The sequence below is a fragment of the Rhinatrema bivittatum genome, chromosome 9 (assembly GCF_901001135.1).
Source record: "Rhinatrema bivittatum chromosome 9, aRhiBiv1.1, whole genome shotgun sequence".
Lineage (NCBI taxonomy): Eukaryota > Metazoa > Chordata > Amphibia > Gymnophiona > Rhinatrematidae > Rhinatrema > Rhinatrema bivittatum.
The window spans coordinates 180,535,920-180,554,915 of NC_042623.1; the positions used below are offsets into that span (position 1 = coordinate 180,535,920).

Genomic DNA, 18,996 nt, shown 5'->3' on the forward strand with positions numbered 1-18,996 from the left:
TCATGGTTAAAACCTTAAGTGCAGCTGGATCTCTCCTTATCATAGCATCACCAACATTAGTGGGCTGTGTGGGGATTATTATAAAACTTGGTAATAAGACAGTGTTTGCTTAATTATTGGTTTCCGTAAGAATCTAAGAGGAAGATGTCAAAGTCTGACATGACCAAGTAGTAGATGCGGTGGATTTGGGGCATGCTTGGGACGGATTTGGAAGGCAGTGGTAGGACATTGGTTTAAAAGAACAGCAGAAGACATGGTAAAGGCGTTATTGGGTTGCATATGGGAATTTACATGTGCATCTACCCCAAAGCAGATGAAGCTCAGCTGGGTAGATGAGGTGGCACACTTTGGCCTTTTTCTGCCCTTATTTACCATGTTACCACGTATCACTGCGTCATTTGTGTATATAAGACAGCCACTAAAGGAGATAGTAACTAACAGAGGACTCTGCCCTTTGGAAGTCTTAGTATTTACTACCTGAATATCTAATATCCTTCTAAAGAAGCACTCATCTTCAAACACACACTCGCAGACTACAAAATCAAACTAGCTGAAGCCAAAAAGAACTATAATATGAAACGTGCATTTAATCAGCAAGCTTCAATAGTTGTGAACTTAAGATTGTCCAAAACCTTACTAGTCCTGCACAGTCTTGATCCTCAGAGTCCCTAAGCTGCCCAACTAATCTAAACACTGACTAATATGAATGGTTTTGTCACCAAAATTTCAAGCTTAACCTTCACCTTTGCAAACGTGCTTAGTTGGCACACTAACATCTCCAATGTTTTCTGTCTCTACTCAGTCCGATTTTGAAAGTGTCTCAAAGAAATCACGTCTGTGATTGCAAAAATTAAACCATCGTATTGTCCTTGTGAGGGAGTGTACAGGAAACCCCCTCAAACCACCTTAAGGGACCGGGCACAGCTATCTAACCGAGTCCTCCTTAAGGATCAGCCCTGCAAGGGATTCTGGGTGAAGGGAGACTCCCCTCACCATACTATAGGGAGTGAGGGCCCAGAAGGGTTAGACAGGCCTCAGGAAGCCAACGTATGCAAAGACCAATTACGTTTGAATTTGCTCCTACCCAGCACTGCAAGATGAGCAGTTTTCTTTCTGTTTTGTTTTGCTCTATAAATAAAATTGTATACAAGGAAAGAGCCAGAGTCTGCCTCCCTTTTATCCAACAGGCTGTTTCCCAAGCTGCAACCGCCCCAAGTTACCACTCTCCTCTTAATAACTACCAGCAGACTCCAGCAGAGGTTGCAGGGAGGCAGCAGGCCTGTTAAAGGCTGGTGGCGAGGTCGAAGGCCCCTCCACCAACCAAGCACCAGACTGACGGCCTCCTCCACTGGCCGAGCAGCGGGGAACGGCAGAGGCACCGTCATGACAGGTGAGCCCCCCTCCCCCCGGCACTAGCAGGGAGAAGCCGGTGCCGCAAGGACTGCCCACTGACTCCAGCAGAGGTTGCAGGGCCTGTTAAAGACCGGCGGTGACCCAAAGTGTAGTCCTGAAGTGCTTACTTGGTAGAGTCCTTGGCCTCTTTGCAAAAATCATGGATCAGATGTGCTTCACTGAGCCTAATCTAGGCTGGGGGTTCCTATGGAGATCTGAGACGAATCCCCAGAAAGAAGCTAAGAAGGAGCACTAATGTGGCCTGTCCGATGATAAGTAATAACTCCTCTGTTATCTCATCGTGCTTAATTGTTTACTATGCTTCCGTTAAATGCTCAGTCTCTGACAACAAAATCTCTCTGATTAATGACCTGTTAGAGGATTTAAATCCATCTCTGAAACCTGGCTTACTGACAAAGATAATGTCCTCTTAAACCAACTTTCTCATCCTGTGATGTATTTCATTTCCCCACACAAACAAAAAGATAGGGGTTTACTAATAGTTAGCAGAAAAGAACTTAAGCTAGTACCCTTCAAAAGTAGAAATTAACCCTCCCTATGAGGTGGTGGTTCTAAAATCTCAATTGAACATAGGTCTAGTCTACTGTCCCCCAGGTATACTACAAAAACATTTCTTACCACTGATGGAAACACCTTAGTGAATAGTTCAATCACCAGACTCTACCTTAATTGTAGGAGACGTCAACCTTCATGTAAATAAAATGCCTAGAAGGACAGCCTGTGATACGTTTTTAGAGACAATTGATGCCTTGGGGTGGTCTCAATTTGTTCCTAGAGCTACTCATAAAGCAAGACATATTCTACACCTAATACCAGTAACTGTCTAACACCATATTGCCCTGGTCTGATCACCGATTAATACAGGTGGAAATCACCATCCTCAACCCTACTCATATAAGTATAGATACAAATCATACTTTTACCTTGAGGAAAAAGAGAGACATGGAGGTACTTTCAGAATCAATAGAAAATAAGCTCCCTGAATGTCTCCTCAGCATTTGATTCCTGGGATCAGACTGTCAATGACATACCCAAAAACCTCAGCCCATTCCAGACAAAAACTATTAATAAAGGAATACTTCCAAACATAAGATGATAATTTAAGACAAAGCAAACAGACCCTCAGGAAATTAGAGAAACAATGGCGGAAATTTAAGTCATCTGAATCCCTAGGAAAATATAGATCTCTCCTAACAATACCATGCAAACAGATTCATGGAGTAATATTAAATTAAATTAAATGCATCTCGCCATCAACATATCCAACACAGCAGCTGTACCTCATCTCCTTGTATATAATTTAGTCTCTGCTAAAGTATCTTTATTTCCTCTGATCCCAGTTCAATAGTCCTTGTTAATTGTAACTGCTTTCTTCGACACGTTATTTCTGTTTTGATGTATTTATTGCACCCCTGTTTATTTGTAAACCAGCATGATGTGATTGCTTCATGAATGCCGGTATATAAAAACCTTAAATAAATAAAATAAATAAATAAATATTTCATTCTATACTATTTATTTATTTAGACATTTTATATACCATTATTCCATGTAAAAATCACAACAATTTACAATAACAACATTCATAGGTATAAATCAGCAAATAAATGACTGGTTAAAAAAACTCTTTGTTAAATTTAATTAAGGACCCGTCAAACTATAACTTCTCAAATACTGCTTGCAATGAGTATGTCACATCTTTCTTAGATAAAATTAATAGGTCGAAAACATCTCCCTGACTGTTCTCTTGCAAGAGCCTCTGAAGACTCACATGGCCTGGTTAAAAGGACTGTCTGTCAGAGTATCTAATCCTGAAATTAGCCAAAATATTGCCAAAATTAACCCTGCTATTCATCCAAGTGATCCAATTCCAGTCAGTTCCCTGAAACAAGTACAAAGTGTTATCACTCCGATTATCACAACTTTAATCAATCTCTCTCTCAGAAGAAATCATACCATCTGGGTTAAAGCAAGCTGTGATAAAGCAGATTCTAAAAAATAAAACCGGTAGAATTGACTGGGACAACAATAGGTCCATATCTTTTCTCTCAAAACTACTGGAAATAGTGGCATTATCTCAACTTGTAAATCATTTGGAAGACCAAGATATTTTTTTCCCTAATCAATTTGGATTTAGGAAACATCGTTCAACCGAGACTTTATTCCTCTCGTTAATGGACTCTGTTTTACAAGGGCTTGATTCTGATGAATCTTATTTTCTTGTGCAAACTGTTTGAACAGCCGCCTTTGACACATATCCTATTATGCCAATAGCTGAGCAACATTGGGCTCAAAGGTAGTGTTCTTAGATGGTTCTCTTCCTTCCTATCCAATAGGTCATTCCAAATCAAATTGGGCAATCACGTATCTGATATTTTCCATACTGATACAGATGTCTCTCAAGATTCAGCTCTCTCGGCAACACTATTCAATATTTATATGCTCCCACTGTGCAAATTACTGGCGGATTTAGGAATTTCTCTCTTCTTATATGCTGACTACATACAATTTTACATCCCATTCTCTAAATCATTTGAAAATACAGTATTGACCCTATTGACCTATTTGAAAGCAATACAGCAAGAACTCTCTCGTCTTAAACTAATACTAAACCCTAGAAAAACTGAAGTCATTTGGTTAAGAAGAAATCCTTCTAAACTTAAACTTCCGGTCCTAGACTTGGATTCTTTTGAAATTACTCCCTCAAGCCAAGTACGGAATTTAGGTATCCAACTGGATGAAAACCTTACTATGAAAAAGCACATCAATAAATTAATTAATACAGGTTATGCCAACTTACGTATACTACATCGGTTGAAACCTTTATTAACTTTTGAAGACTTCAGTATGGTATTGCAAATTCATTTTCTCAAATATAGAGCACTATAACTCTATCACTCAGTCTTCCCACGTCTCTTGAAACCATTACAACTATTACAAAATGCCTCAGCTAGACTTATTAGGAACCAGGAAATTTGATCACATAACAGCGTCACTGATCGAGCTGCACTGGCTGCCTGTACAATCCCGAATCTATTATAAAGTATTGTTAATGTTTAAAATCATTCATTCTAATAATGCTGGTCTGATCGGTGTGACATTACAATACATTCCTCAGCAAACACTAAGATCTAAAAATAAAGGAATATTAATGGTTCCCACTATACGGAGTACACATCTGACTCAAGTAAGATTGTGTGTTTTCCATAGCAGGTCCAACGCTTTGGAATTCTCTAACCAAGATGTTGTGTGTGATACCAGATAGAAAGAGATTTAAATATGAACTAAAAACATAGGTTATATGCTTTTAATAACCAACTTAAAAACATCAGAATAAAAATTTCAACAAGATAGACAAGAGATATTAATTGCAGCATTAGGAATAAAACATGAGAGAACATAATCTTAAACAATGTGCAGACAATTATGTGATATTTGTTATATTATTTTCCTTTATAACTTGCCTTAAGTCTTAGATCTTGAGTAAGCAATTTAAGATGTACTGGAACATTTCATTTCATTTGAGACAGGTTAACCCATGCTTATGAATACTACACCTATGTAAACCATCAAGGTATGTCAATTAATAATTATGAATGTTACTGCTGTAAACCGTTGTGATAATTACATGGAATGATGGTATATTTATTTATTTTATTTTAGGGTTTTTTTTAGTTTTTTTATACCGATTTTCCTGCATAAAATGCATATCAAACCGGTTTACAATGAAACAGAATAAGCAGGAAGTAAAATTCCTTAGTCTAATACATTTAAACGTCAATAATGAAATAATTTTAAACAAAGCAAAAAGCTAAACAACATTAATAAAAGTTAAATTATTAACATAAACATAATTATATTAGAAGGAGCACAAAGGTTAGCACGAAGGGGAGCACATCTCAGTTCATTTTTACTATTTTTTTGTGTCTTTTTCTCACAAGATGTAGTTTTCTTTAAGTGCCCGATGGTAGTGGGCTGCCCCTCTATAACAGCGCCTGGTGGAATCGCGCCGTTAATTGGGTCGCCGCTGGCTGGTCGTCATGACATCGGGAGTATATAAAATGTCCAAATAAATAAATAAATAAAAATGGTAGTTTTAAAATCTATCAGATACACAATTGCACCTTCCCTGGTATCACTGATCAATCTATCCTTAACCAGCCTCAAGCAGGCATTAAGCCCATTTTAAAGAAGCATCCCTCAGATGTAAATTATAGGCCTATTTTCTTCTTGCTATTTCCATCTAAACTACTTGAGTCCATTGTCTTAGCACAGTTGACTGCATTTGTAGAAGAATGTCAGGTGCTTAATCCATATCTGTTTGGTTTCATGCAAACACTGAGCACTGAAACCTTACTGATTTCCCTAGCTGATTTTCTTAGAAGACAGATGGATGCTGGCAATAGTTACATTCTAATTCTTTTGGATATATCGTCAGTATTCAACACCACTGACCACAGTATCCTCTTGAATCGCCTAAGGGAGATTGGGATTTCTGGAACAAAATACATTGACTCCAATCTTGACTGATCAAACTGCCCAGGTTGCCTAATAGTATGTAATACAAAGAAACTCTCCAACTGTGTCCAACTGAGGTCAACCAAGTCACAAGTACCTGGCAAGTACCCAAACATTAAATGAATAGATCCCAAGTTACTAATCCTTATTGATTAATAGCAGTTTATGGACTTCTGCTCTAGGAACTTATCCAAACCTTTTTTAAACCCAGCTACACTAACTGCACTAACCACATCCCCTGGCAACAAATTCCAGAGCTTAATTATGCATTGAGTGAAAAAGTATTTTCTTTGATTTATTTTAAATGAGCTACTTGCTAATTTCATGGCGTGCCTCCTAGTCCTTGTGTTATCCAAAAGAGTAAATAACAGATTCACATTTACCCGTTCAAGTCCTTTCATGATTTTGTAGACCTCTATCATATCCCCCCTCAGCCGTCTCTTCTCCAAGCTGAACAGCCCTAACCTCTTTAGTCTTTCCTCATAGGGGAGCTGTTCCATCCCCTTTATCATTTTGGTCGTCCTCTCTGTACCTTCTCCATCGCAACTATATGTATGAATGTGCTATTTTGACACTGTATCAATCCAATTATTCATAAATTGTTCCCAACACGGACCATGTTTCAGCTAAACTAGCCTTCATCAGGGGATATTTTTAATCAAACTCTGTCATTACGCCAAAACCTCTTCGTATCACCATACAGAGTGAATTTAACAATGGCGCCTTGAGAACTATTTGGTTCCACAGAAGGTTATGGTGATACGAAGAGGTCAAAATAGCACATTCATACGCCGGATATATGAGCTAAGTATTTGAATTTTAAGCAATTAGAGGTTACAATTAAAATAAAACATTCATGCATTTTAGGTATTTAATAGTTCATAAAACAGAAAATTAAATCAAATCATATAAGGGAGATGGTTCGTGATTAAAATTTATGGTGCCATAAAAGCTGATACTGTCTGGGGCCCTATGTGGATTGAAACTGATAGGCACTTTGATTCTATGTTACCGTTCTCCTTATATAAAATTTGAAAAAAAATATTTTTTCATAACATTTTGATTGGAAAGATATTTTTCCCTCTCCTTGTTTTTGTGTTTGGATATTATTGTTGCATTGCTTGTTTTGGTGTGTCATAATAAAAATGATTTGGAAAATTGGAATTAAAAGAAGGTCATACAGCTCATCTAGGCTGCTCGGTTCTAGAATCCCTAGCAGCCCCTCGGAGATCCCCTGTCCGGCTCAGTCGGACAGTGATGTGTTTCAGCTGCTCAGAACCATCACCATCAGATAATGTTTGAAAAGTGGGTTATGTCCCCAAAATCCTGCTAAGTAAAACAGAGGCAAATTATTTCTTTTAGTCTTTTGACTATTTCCTTTACCCCTGTGGTTATCTAGCGTTCCAAATGAACCCCTCACAGATTTTTGCCCTCGTAAGTACTTGAAAAAGTTTGTATTCGTTTTTACCTTAATGGAAAGCTTCTTTCAAATTCTCTCTTGGCTTCTCTTACAACCATTTTACATTTATCCTGCCAGTGCTTTTGCTGTTGCCTGTTTTTCTTATTTAGGTCTGCCTTCCTTTTTTTTTTTTTTAAATTTAACGACCTTTTTTCTCCTCCCCATTAAACAAGGCTGGCAGTCCTTTGGTCTTCCTTCAAAAGTTTTTTAATGCATGGAATACTTTTTGTCTGGGTTTCCAAGATGGCTTGCTTTTTTTTTTTTTTTTTTAAACCAATGCCTATGGCTCATGCAAACTTTTAACCTTGGCCACTCATTATAGGTTTTTTTCCCCTAATTTCCTCATTTTAGCACTATCTCCCCTTTCTTTTTCAATTCAAAAATTTTTTTTTATTGTTAACACTCATAATACAAATAAAACACAAATAAAATGCAGTACATATAGAGAAAAACCCGTTCCCCACCCCACCCACGCACCCCCTTTTCTAGGAGCATAATATAGAAAACAAACTGCATTTTAAGGATGAAATACATGTCGGAAATATACGGAGGTCAGAACTTCACATTAACAGCCATTTACTATATAAGCAAAACTCATTATAATTGCTGTGACAAGAACCCCCAGGAAGTCACCAGGGAAAGGGCCCCCAAAATAAAAGAGTAAAAAGCAGAAAGATACAGAAATGCCCTCTTCCCACCAGAATTATAAACTAGAATCATTCTTAGCTGACTTTTTCCCACCATATTACATAGGCTGACCAGGCTTTTTCATATTTAGAAACGGTATGTTTCTAGACAATATCTATACACTCTAAGTGCACTGCTTTTAATGTGGAAGTAGCCTTTTCCAATTGGCAGCAAGCACACATCTAGCTACAATAAAGATTTGCTGACAAAACTTCTGCAGCGGTTTCTCAATTCCTAAAACTGGGAAATTGTGTTTGGGTTGAAAAACATGCCCAACCCCAATCACCTGCGAAATGCACAAAAGTCACGGATCAACTCACATTCCCACCCTATATGAAAAATATGCCCAACCCCCATCCCCTGCGAAATCCACAATAGTGCCTGCTTCCAAAAGTCACGGATCAACCCACATTCCTACCCTATATGAAAAAACCCATCCCAACTCTCCTCACTTGCCGTCCACGCAGGAGAACATTTCATGCCATTGCTCTGGCGTAATTTACCATCTTATTAACACACTGTATCCATTTTCCTTTAGCATAACTGAAGTGGATCATTTGCCCGCATGAAGAAAGCTAAATCCCACTCTTCTATACTCGGAGGTGATCCCAAATCCCTATCCCGAGCTTGAGTATAACTGGGAAGCACTAAAGGTGCCCCATTAAATAACTTCTATAATTTTTAGGTAACCCTTCTTAAAATATCAGCCTTGTCACAATAGTTTATCATAGGCTAATGATACCAAAACTTTAATGGAACAGAAGAATGTCTCACTAGAAAGTCAGAGGCTGATAAATCATACTTCTGAACTATTTCAATGAAACCTAAAAGATTCCCACCCTCCAACAAGTGCCGAAAGCAAGAAATCTCCATATCCTTCCACCTCTCAGAGATCCGAGAGTGTGTTCCAGCCGCTACCTCTATAATATGAAAAACATGGGAAAGAGAAGTAGCTATGCCTGCCTCTCAGTTTCTCTCTCCGTTGGGCTCATACTTTCAGGATAGTGCTTATGGTGTATGGCATGCAACACATTTTCCTCCAAGTCTGCTCAGGTTGCCACATTAATGGGCATTTTTCCACCTAACAGTGATTGCTCCAAAGTTACCCATGTTTCACATTGACTTTCTTATGCCAGCCAACCATAGCTCTCAACTGGGAAGCACCATAATACCGTATCACATTGCGTACCCCCAAACCTGCCCTAAGCTTAGGTAGAAACATCACCCAACCCCCTGGGAGGCAGCCTTCTCCATATGAAATCAGAAATCTCCTTTTGCCAGGATCTCAGGAGTTGCTGAAGAGATATAAACCGGTGTTGCCATGAATAAATATAAAAGTCTAAGTAAAGTATTGATGATCATCATCTCACCCAGCCATGAAAAAACCATAAACCTGCCCATTTTCCCCCCCAAGTCTTTTACAATATTTTTGAGCAAGGGGATATAATTCAGATCAAACAGCTCCTCCACGCAATTGCGCCTAAATACTTAATTTTGTTTAGCCCACCTTAAACGAAAAGTGTTTAAGAAATTCAACCCCAGCGATATCAACTAATATTCAAAATTTCTGATTTGTCCAGGTTAATCCTGAAACCCGAAACTGAGCTGAACTGGGTCATTTCCTGCACAATGCCCTCCAGGGATGAACCTGGATTAGTCAATGTAAACAATACATCAGCGAATAAAGATAATTTGAGAGGAGTATCTCCATGCTGAATACCCATAATGTGTGGGGCTGCTCTTATTCTGATAGCAAAGGGTTCCAGGAATAACACAAATAAAAGCGGGGATAAAGGAAACCCCAGTCTGGTGCCCCTCCCTACTGCAAAACTCTTTCCATATGCCCTGTTATCTTCCACACATGCCATGGCTCCTCATAAAGCCTTCTAACCAGAACCAAGAAGAAAGGCCCAAATTCCATTTTTTTCCCCACAGTTTTAACATATATGGCTAGGGCGCCATAACAAATGCTTTTTCAGCGCCTACAGTAAGGACTAGAGAATGTAATCTTCTCTATTTGTGCCTCCACGATTTTGCGGATGTTATCCGCAGCCATTCTCTTAGGAATAAAATCAGCTTGGTCTCAGTGGACTAAAACTCTCGCCAAAATTTTTAGATCTGACTTTATTAGGGAAATGGGCCTATACAATCCACATAAAGTTGGGTCACATCCACGTTTAAACTATAACTGAACTAGTGAACTCTAACTCCTAGTTAGAGTTCACTAGGAGTCTCTCTCTTATATGGCAGCCAATGGGAATGTGGGAAAACCATTTATAATAGCATGCAGTGAATCCATGCTATGATTTGCCCACTTTCAATAACCTGAATAATCTCAACAGTGTTAATAGCACTAAATATGATTGTTGGTCTTCAAGTCAATGCCAGCAGAGATATTGACTCAAGGTAAGAGTCAATATTATCCTCTACAATTGAAGAATCCTTGCCAAATATCTAAGCATAAAATTGAGAAAAATACTGCCGAATCTCAGAAGAAGTTGTAATAATATTAATAAGAACATAAGAATATAAGAAATTGCCATGCTGGGTCAGACCAAGGGTCCATCAAGCCCACCATCCTGTTTCCAACAGAGGCCAAACCAGACCATAAGAACCTGGCAATTACCCAAAAACTAAGAAGAACCCAAGCTACTGATGCAATTAATAGCAGTGGCTATTCCCCAAGTAAAATTGATTAATAGCCGTTAATGGACTTCTCCTCCAAGAACTTATCCAAACCTTTTTTAAACCCAGCTCCACTAACTGCACTAACCACATCCTCTGGCAACAAATTCCAGAGCTTTATTGTGCGTTGAGTGAAAGAATTTCCCTCGCAGTTTCTTTACCTTGGCAATAAAGCACTGAGTTGTGATGGTTTTCAGCCTCTGAGCTAAGTAACTGCCTCACTGCCCAGTCATAAAAAGATTGTTTAATATCTAAATGATGGACCACAGTGTCAAAATCGAAGGAACCGAGTTCATCACGGGCCAGATTTAGCTTTGTCAGAATCTGTGGGGAAAAAGATTTATACAATTGAGACAGGGCAGCAATTTTATCTAAAATAGCCTTCCTGACTGTCTCCTTTTCTTTCTTTGTATAGGATGCTTGGGAAATCATCAACCCCCTCACTATAGCCTTGGAACAGTCCCGCACCATCCCCAGGGAAACAGTGCCCTGATTATTAAACTGGAAATAATCTTGTAATCGCTCTGTCACAGTAAGACAAAGTCGTCCCCCAATAAACTTCATTCAAGTGCCAAAAACGTTGTCCTGTGTCATAATTAAACTGTATTTCTACCCAAATGGGCGCATGATCTGACCATGTTATATTATCAATTTCTGCACCTGCAATGTTATTCATTACCCCTGTGGGAATACGTGCCATGCGATGCCGAGTAGAAAGTGAAGTTTCTAGAAGACGGAGATCTTTGGCGCCAAACATCCACTAGAATCCATTTTTCGAAGAAAAGAGCAAGAGCGCGCCTTGCCCCATTCAGTCCTCGAATAGAGGAAGGAGAGTTAAGTGATGGCCCTTTTGCATGGGTTAAAAGATAATGATCCACAGACTTCAGACATCATTCCTGATCACAATTTGGTGCATGAAGGGTAACAATAATATATAAATTCCCACCAACTTTAATTTTCAGGAGAAGAAAACAAGCCTTGGGATGAGCCAATTGGAAAGTAAGCTCATAAATGAAATGTGGAGGGGAAAAAAAAAAAAAAAGACAGCAACACCCGTCTACTTCCTTTCTTTAGAACTGGAAGCAAAGTATCTGTGGGAAGTCTCTGGAAGCCATCGAGTGCTCATATCTCTTCTCCAAGTGAGTTTCCTGTAACAGGACTGTGGATGTCTTATGCTGAGACGATTCATGATATAAAAGCCCTCGCTTTCTGTGAGTATTTAACCCCTTAACATTTTGGGGGAAAAGTTGCATAATCCACATATATAGACCTTGTCCCAGCCTTTAATCACCATATACATATAACAGCAAAAGCCTCACCCTAAATTGTGTTATATGCTCTCATCAAAAAGTGATTGCCTGAATCCTCTCCAGCTCAAGGCCCCCCGCCCTCCCCTCACCCCAATGACGCCATCTGCCTTTCTCCACAAGCAGATCCCACCAATCCATGAGGGAAAGAGAAGTCACCAAACCAAAATGGACTCTCTCCATACCCAACCCCCCCTCTCAAAATGTATAGCATTTATCCACCTCTTAGCAACCTATTACCAGGGGAGCCCATTCTGCTGCTCCTCTTTGAGTGCTGGCCCCTGCATTAGTCAAATCTCACAGGGCTAGCACTTCCTCTATGCTGATCTCATGTATCGTGACATCAAAACATAACATGCAAACATACAAGAGATCAAAACATAACATGCAAACAAATATAACATGCAAACATACAAGAGATCAAAACATAACATGCAAACAAACAAATATAACATGCAAACAAACAAATATAACATGCAAACAAACAAATATAACATGCAAACATACAAGAGATCAAAACATAACATGCAAACATAGAAACAAACAAATAACATGCAAACATACAAACAGCTGCACTAGCAAAGAGGCAACCAAAACTAAAAGCTGCACTATAAAGAGAGGAAAACAAAAAAACCCACACACAGACATTGGTATGTTCCTTGACAAAGGACCAATTCAGTGCAAAAAAAAAAAAAATAATAATAATATCCATGATAGTGTTATGTTTTTGTATGGATGTGAACCCTGGGCCAAGGTGAGAGGTGTCTCTGCCCACAGGGTGGTCCTCACCCTCAGCAGTAGCGCAGGACACAGCAGTTGGGCAGAGACTTTGTTAGGGAGGAAGGCAGAGCCCGCAGTTCTGAGCAATGGGGGTATAACCCAGGGTGATGTGACTGAAGTGGCCCGCAGCTCCTTCGGGCGAGGAGAGGTTCTCACAGAAGTGCAGATCCGGCAGTGGCCCACAGACTGCAGGTTTTATACCTCTGCCATGTACTGCAGGCACTGCTGGTAGGGATGCAAAACCCACTTGTCTGAACTGACCTGCCCAAGCACCTGTACTGTACAATACAGACTTTCCTACTGCAAACAGATGCCTCAGAAATGGCACTTCAGTGACTTCACCCTGGGTTATACCCCCATTGCTCAGATCTGTGTGTTTTACATCTCCCGCACTGCGGGCTCTGCCCAACAGCTGTGTCCTGCGCTACTGAGACCGCGCCCGCTGACGGTGAGGCCCACCCTGTGGGCAGAGACCTCTCACCTCGGCCCAGGGTTCACATCCATACAAAAACATAACACGATCATGGATAATTTCTTTTTTTCGCACTGAATTGGTCCTTTGTCAAGGAACTCTCCCTTAACTGATTTGCCACAGAAGGGACAGCTATACTAGGTAGAGTGGGGACACCTCAGTGTGAAACCGCATTTAACCACCTCAGGGAGACCTTAGGTCAAGCACCTGTACTGTACAATAAAGATTTTCCTACTGCAAGCAGATGCCTCAGAAATGGGGCTGGGGCAGTCCTGTCTCAGACGCTGGATAATGGGGAACCCCTAGTGCTATACCTAAGTAGTAAACGTTATATGCAACAATAGAGAAGGACTGCCGACCTATTAAATGGGCCACTGAATAGCTGAGAGATGATCTGCCAGGGGGGCCATTCATACTGGTTACAGACCATGCTCCACTGATGTAGAAAGGACACCAGGGACATGCAAGGCTGACCTGCCAATATATTTGGCCCTACAAGTGTTTGACTTTGAAGTGTAGCATAGGGCTGGTAAGAATCATAAAATTGCCGATTTATCCTAGGAAATGTTAAATGGGGAAGAAACAGAGATGAAGACTCATTAAAAAAAAAACCGGGGCAGGTACATGATGGACATTACATTCCTCTGGTGAACAGAAGAAAGTGGGCTGTAAGGGAAATCTGTGAAGGATTACGCAATACGTGAAAGAAATCAGAATAGGAGGTGGATTCCAGCTCCCAGAAGGCACAGGGGGGCTCTGGAGGAAGAGAGAGCCCAGGCGCAGTGGGAGAGGGGCGAGAGCTTCTCTGAAGGAGGGGGGCGGGGCAGGAACAGGAACCAGATGAAGAGACAGAGGAGACGGAGGCGTCGAGCAGCCCCGAGGACGAGCCCGAGCTGATGGGAGACCCCTGCAGAAGAGGACGCACTCGTGAAGTCTGCAGGTCGGGAGCTTCGAGGGAACACTGCTGGATGCTAGGTGTAATTGCAGCCTTGGTGAAAGGGGAAGCGCAAACCCCCGGATGTTCACCACGGCCTGAGGTGGCAGCACGGAGCGCAGCCAAGCTTAGGCTGTGCAGGCGCAACTGTGAGCAGCGTGCGGGAGGATTAAGACGAGAGTTACTTTCTTACTGAGCGGGTTTGAGACGGATGTGGTTTGATGAAATAAAGCTATAGAGTGGGACAGCCTGGGACTTTAAGCCCTGCTCACCAATGGGGGGTGAGAGGACCTGACCCCCTAGCTGTGATACCCTGGAAGGAACAGGGTAAGAACAGGCGATAGAGACTGGCATGCCCGGCCTGGGGAGCCCGAGAGGGTGGAGCTGGGAGAAGCTGCAGGGAGTCGTGGGAAAGCACACCCGAGTTCAGTGTCTTATGTAACCAGGCACTTCCAGCCAGACTGTAACTGGGAGCAAGGCCGGTGGAACGAATCTGAGACAAAAGTCAAAGAAAGAGCAAAAAACAAGCCTCAAAATAAATGAGCACAAGGGAAAAAAATATTTTCCCCATCTTCTAAAAATGTTTTGGCTAGTGCTCGAGTATTCTTGTCTTCTACTACTTTGTCCTCCACCACCTCCCCCAGGAAGCTTTTCCAAGCATCCACCCCCCCCCCCCCTGGGAAAAAATGTTTGCTTGTGTTGCGGCCGATTATACCCCTCGGAGTCTCATATCATGAATGATGTTGGGGGACCTCCCGCCTGCAGGTCACATCCAGCCCATTGCTCAATGCCCCTCTGAAAGAGCCAAACACGGCAGGCGCGCCTGCTCTGCTCCTGGGTCTCGGTCACTCACCTCCCTCCCCGCTGCTGGAAGTGAACATGAAGGCGGCCAACTATGGCCACGCAACTTGCTACCCGACTCCTTCAATAGCCACACGATGGCAGTCCTTAAGGTATTTACCCTACTGCTAAAAAGCAACCACATCCAGCGGATTAAAAAACAGGTGACGTCAATATTCCAGTTTTCTGCTGAAAAAAATAATAATAAAGATTTTCTTTGATTTGTAAGTGGCCCGGAACTGATTTAGTCTGGGTGGCGGGCCAATGATAGGGAAAACATTTCCACCTGACATTTAATGTAATGGGACCTTCTATTTGCCTAATCCCTCCCACCACCTAATGCTGCTCCTCATCTACGCAAAGGTTCCTCAAACCTCTTCAAGAACTTACTTTCCATTGAAAAATGTGCTCTCTCAATGTCTCTCTCTCTCTTTTCCTCTAGGTGAAACATATTTAGGTCCCTCGGGTCATAGAGCATTTTGGCAGTTATCTCTCTGGATTGCCTCCGGCCTGTCTATATCCTTTTAGAAGTCCAGCGTCAGAATTGGACATAATATTCCAGCTGTAAGTCTCACCAATGACAAAAGCAATGGCATTACCACCATCTTTTTTTTTTCTATCGGTTACCCCTTCAGCTCTGGCCACGTCCCCATCATGTTTTGCTACCTTGACATCAAATACGGTCTCCCTGCAATCTCACTCCTAACTGGTGCACATCAATAACTCTTCCCCCCTCCTAATACTTTTCAATCCCTTCAATCACAATGCACGACTACATTTTTACACCAAATTTTAACTGCCAAACTCTTGAGCACTCCTTACGCTTTCTATTCCATCATATCTCACGGCCAACTCAAAAAGGCAAACTTTTCCTACTAAGTCCTCTGCAATATCAGTTACAAAAATACTGAGCAGAACAACTCAGGAAGGATCCCTGAGGCACTCCACTGATTACTCCCAATTTACCATTACCTTCTGTTGCCCATCATTCAACCACTTCCTAACCCAGTGCGCTGTATTAGGACCCAACCTCAGGCTGCTCAGCATATTTATGAACTGCCTGTATGGAAGTGTCAAAAGCTTTACTGAAATCTAAATATAACCAGGGACCTTCAATTTTGGATTTTATTTCTCATTGGAATTTATCCATGTTTATTACAACAAAAATGAGAGAAATTAGTGGGAAGAAAAAAAAAGACTAGTCGATTTTCCAGGTAAATATTTTTGTTCTTGTTGTAATAAGCACCAATAAACTCCCAAGGAAAATAAAATGAAGGTCTGTAGTATACGCCATCAAAAGCAAATCCCTTATCTAATTCTTTAGTCCCCCGGTCAAAACCATTGACCAGATTTGAGTCCGGATCTTTCTCTGCTAAAACCATGCTGGATTCAGGATACGCCATTAAACTTTTTAAGTTGTTTATTAAACTTTATTTATTTAAAATCTTTTCCATACTGTCGTTCAGTCGTGTACCATCCCAACGGTTTACAGAGAGGCACATACCTTTAATGTTCTGCTGAAGAAATGCTATCTTACTTAGTGCCAGAATAGTTTTGGTTACATATTTCAAAAATACAATCTAAATGCAAGGTGACATGGATCTTATCCATATGTATGATTATTTTTTTAATTTATTTATTTATTTAAGGTTTTTATATACCGGCAATCATGAGAACATATCTTGCTGGTTTACATGAAACGGGAGTGCATTAAATACATCAAACTAGAACTGAGGTGACCGAAGGTACAGTTACAATTAACAAGGGTAGCAAAACTTGGTGAAGAGGAAGAAATAGGAAAGAATAAAATGGTTAAACGATATACAAGTCAAATATATAGGTATAGTGCTTTAAAATGTTTCTATCTATCCTTAGAATTAAAGCATGAGGGAAAATAATAAAATATGCAATAGAAGTGTCTCCATCTGTTTTCCTACCACCAAGGTCAGAATTGGCCTGAAGTCACCAGCTTTCTCCCTATTTCCTCATTTATGAAGAGGGACATCTGCCTGCTTCCAGGCTTCTGTGGCAAAAGAATTAACAGGACCAACAAACTCCTTCAATAACTAGTAGGCTGAATTGTCTAATCTTCTCAAGTTCATCTCTCTCCCTAGGGCCACAATCCCCCTCTATCTCCAAGCTTTCTATTTGCAACACTTTTTTTTTTTTTATGATTCTTAACTTTTCCTTTTGCTTTGATTATTTCATTATCTTTGGCACCAATCTGCATTCTCTTTGTCCAAACCCCCCTCAGCTTCTTTCTAAAAGGTCAAAGTGCTCCTATGTGGAGGTCATGGAGCATCTTCCTGCCTAACACTGAATCACCCAAATAGTGGACCAGAAAGAATATTATCCATCTCTGGAGCCTTCTTTCTTTCTACTCTCATCAGCCTGGTCAGTTTTAGGCCTCACCTACCCTCCAATCTCTGCTGCGCCGCCTTAACCCCGTCACCCTCACGTTTCTCGCTGTTCTCTGTCAGAGGGGACCACAATAGTCAGGGGTGCAGCCCTTGATCCTATCCAATATGCATCATTCTGGAAAAACAAATATGATTCATGTGTGCAGCTCACACGTAATACCTGCAGCCTCAATGTTAATCATGCAATCCACCGTGAGGCAGGGTACCAGGTCAGAAACCAGCGGGCGAATGCCAAGCAGCCCGTGCAAGCCAGGTCTTAATGACAGCAACTTCTGAGTGCAGCCCAATCCAATCCTGCAGTGTGCAGGATGCGTGCAAAGTGCTCCCCTGCTGCACGGGGCCCATCACCTCCAAACTTTCCACGGGTCTGTGCCCCCTCCCCCCCCGGTACTGTCACTCACCCGAAATCATCGTCCATAGACTTGAAGAAGAACTTGTAGCTGGGTTTGTTCAGCACCGCTTTGAAGTCGGCGAGGGTGACCCGCTCGGCCGGAAGGGGAAGCTTCACCAGGTACGGCGTCTCCTGCTCGTCCAGGTGGTAAATGACCTTCGTCTCCCCCATGGCCAGGGACAGTCAGGGGGGCCCGGCAGGAGGCGTCATGCAAAAAACTGCCCCAGCAGCAGCAGAGCTCAGGGCACGCGCCCCGCCAACTCCTCCATGCAGAGCGGGGGGGGGGGGGAAGGGCCCGGGCCCCGGCCCTGGGGTAGCGACCGAGGCGGCAGGTGCCGGCAGCTCCTACCGGGGTGACAGGCCGAGCTCCGGCCCAGGAAAGCCCGAGGCGCCGCTGACAGAGCGCGCGGTCCGGACGGCCTGCCCGGATCCTCGGTGTCAGAGCGGCTGCAGCGTCCCCCGAACCTCGCTCCACCTCCGGCCGCCCTGGCACCCGCGTCTCCCACCCCTCTCCCGGGGAGCTCCGGACTCTGTGCAGTGCGCAGGTGCGAGGGGGCGAGGAGAGAAGAGGCGGAGCACTGGAAGGTGCGCGCGCCCTCTCGCCCCGCCCCCTAGAGAGGAGGGCGGATTTACTCGCGGTATAATAATACCCGAGCATGGATACCTGGGGAAGAAGAGCTGTACCCGGGGTAATAATACCTGGCGAAGAATAGCTGTAGTACCCGGGCTCGGATACCTGGGGAAAAAGAGCTGTACCCGGGGTAATAATACCTGGCGAAGAAGAGCTGTAGTACCCGGGCACGGATACCTGGGGAAGAAGAGCTGTACCCGGGGTAATAATACCTGGCGAAGAAGAGCTGTAGTACCCGGGCACGGATACCTGGGGAAGAAGAGCTGTACCCGGGGTAATAATACCTGGCGAAGAAGAGCTGTAGTACCCGGGCACGGATACCTGGGGAAGAAGAGCTGTAGTACCCGGGTAATAATACCTGGCGAAGAAGAGCTGTAGTACCCGGGCACGGATACCTGGGGAAAAAGAGCTGTAGTACCCGAGCATGGATACCTGGGGAAGAAGAGCTGTACCCGGGGT

General features: G+C 42.3%; 1 protein-coding gene across 4 annotated transcripts in view; it reads right to left on the bottom strand.

Moving 5' to 3' along the window:
• Positions 1–18,472, bottom strand: part of DVL3 (dishevelled segment polarity protein 3) — a 148,482-nt gene extending 130,010 nt beyond the window's left edge. For 3 of the 4 annotated variants that reach the window (XM_029615104.1, XM_029615105.1, XM_029615103.1), the window contains exon 1: positions 17,917–18,470. In XM_029615104.1, coding sequence (XP_029470964.1) covers positions 17,917–18,077 — 161 coding nt within the window. In that variant the 5' untranslated portion in view covers positions 18,078–18,470. Of the gene's footprint in view, positions 1–17,916 lie in introns of all 4 variants that reach the window. The other variant, XM_029615106.1, reaches the window with a different exon arrangement.
• Positions 18,473–18,996: the final 524 nt, after the last annotated feature.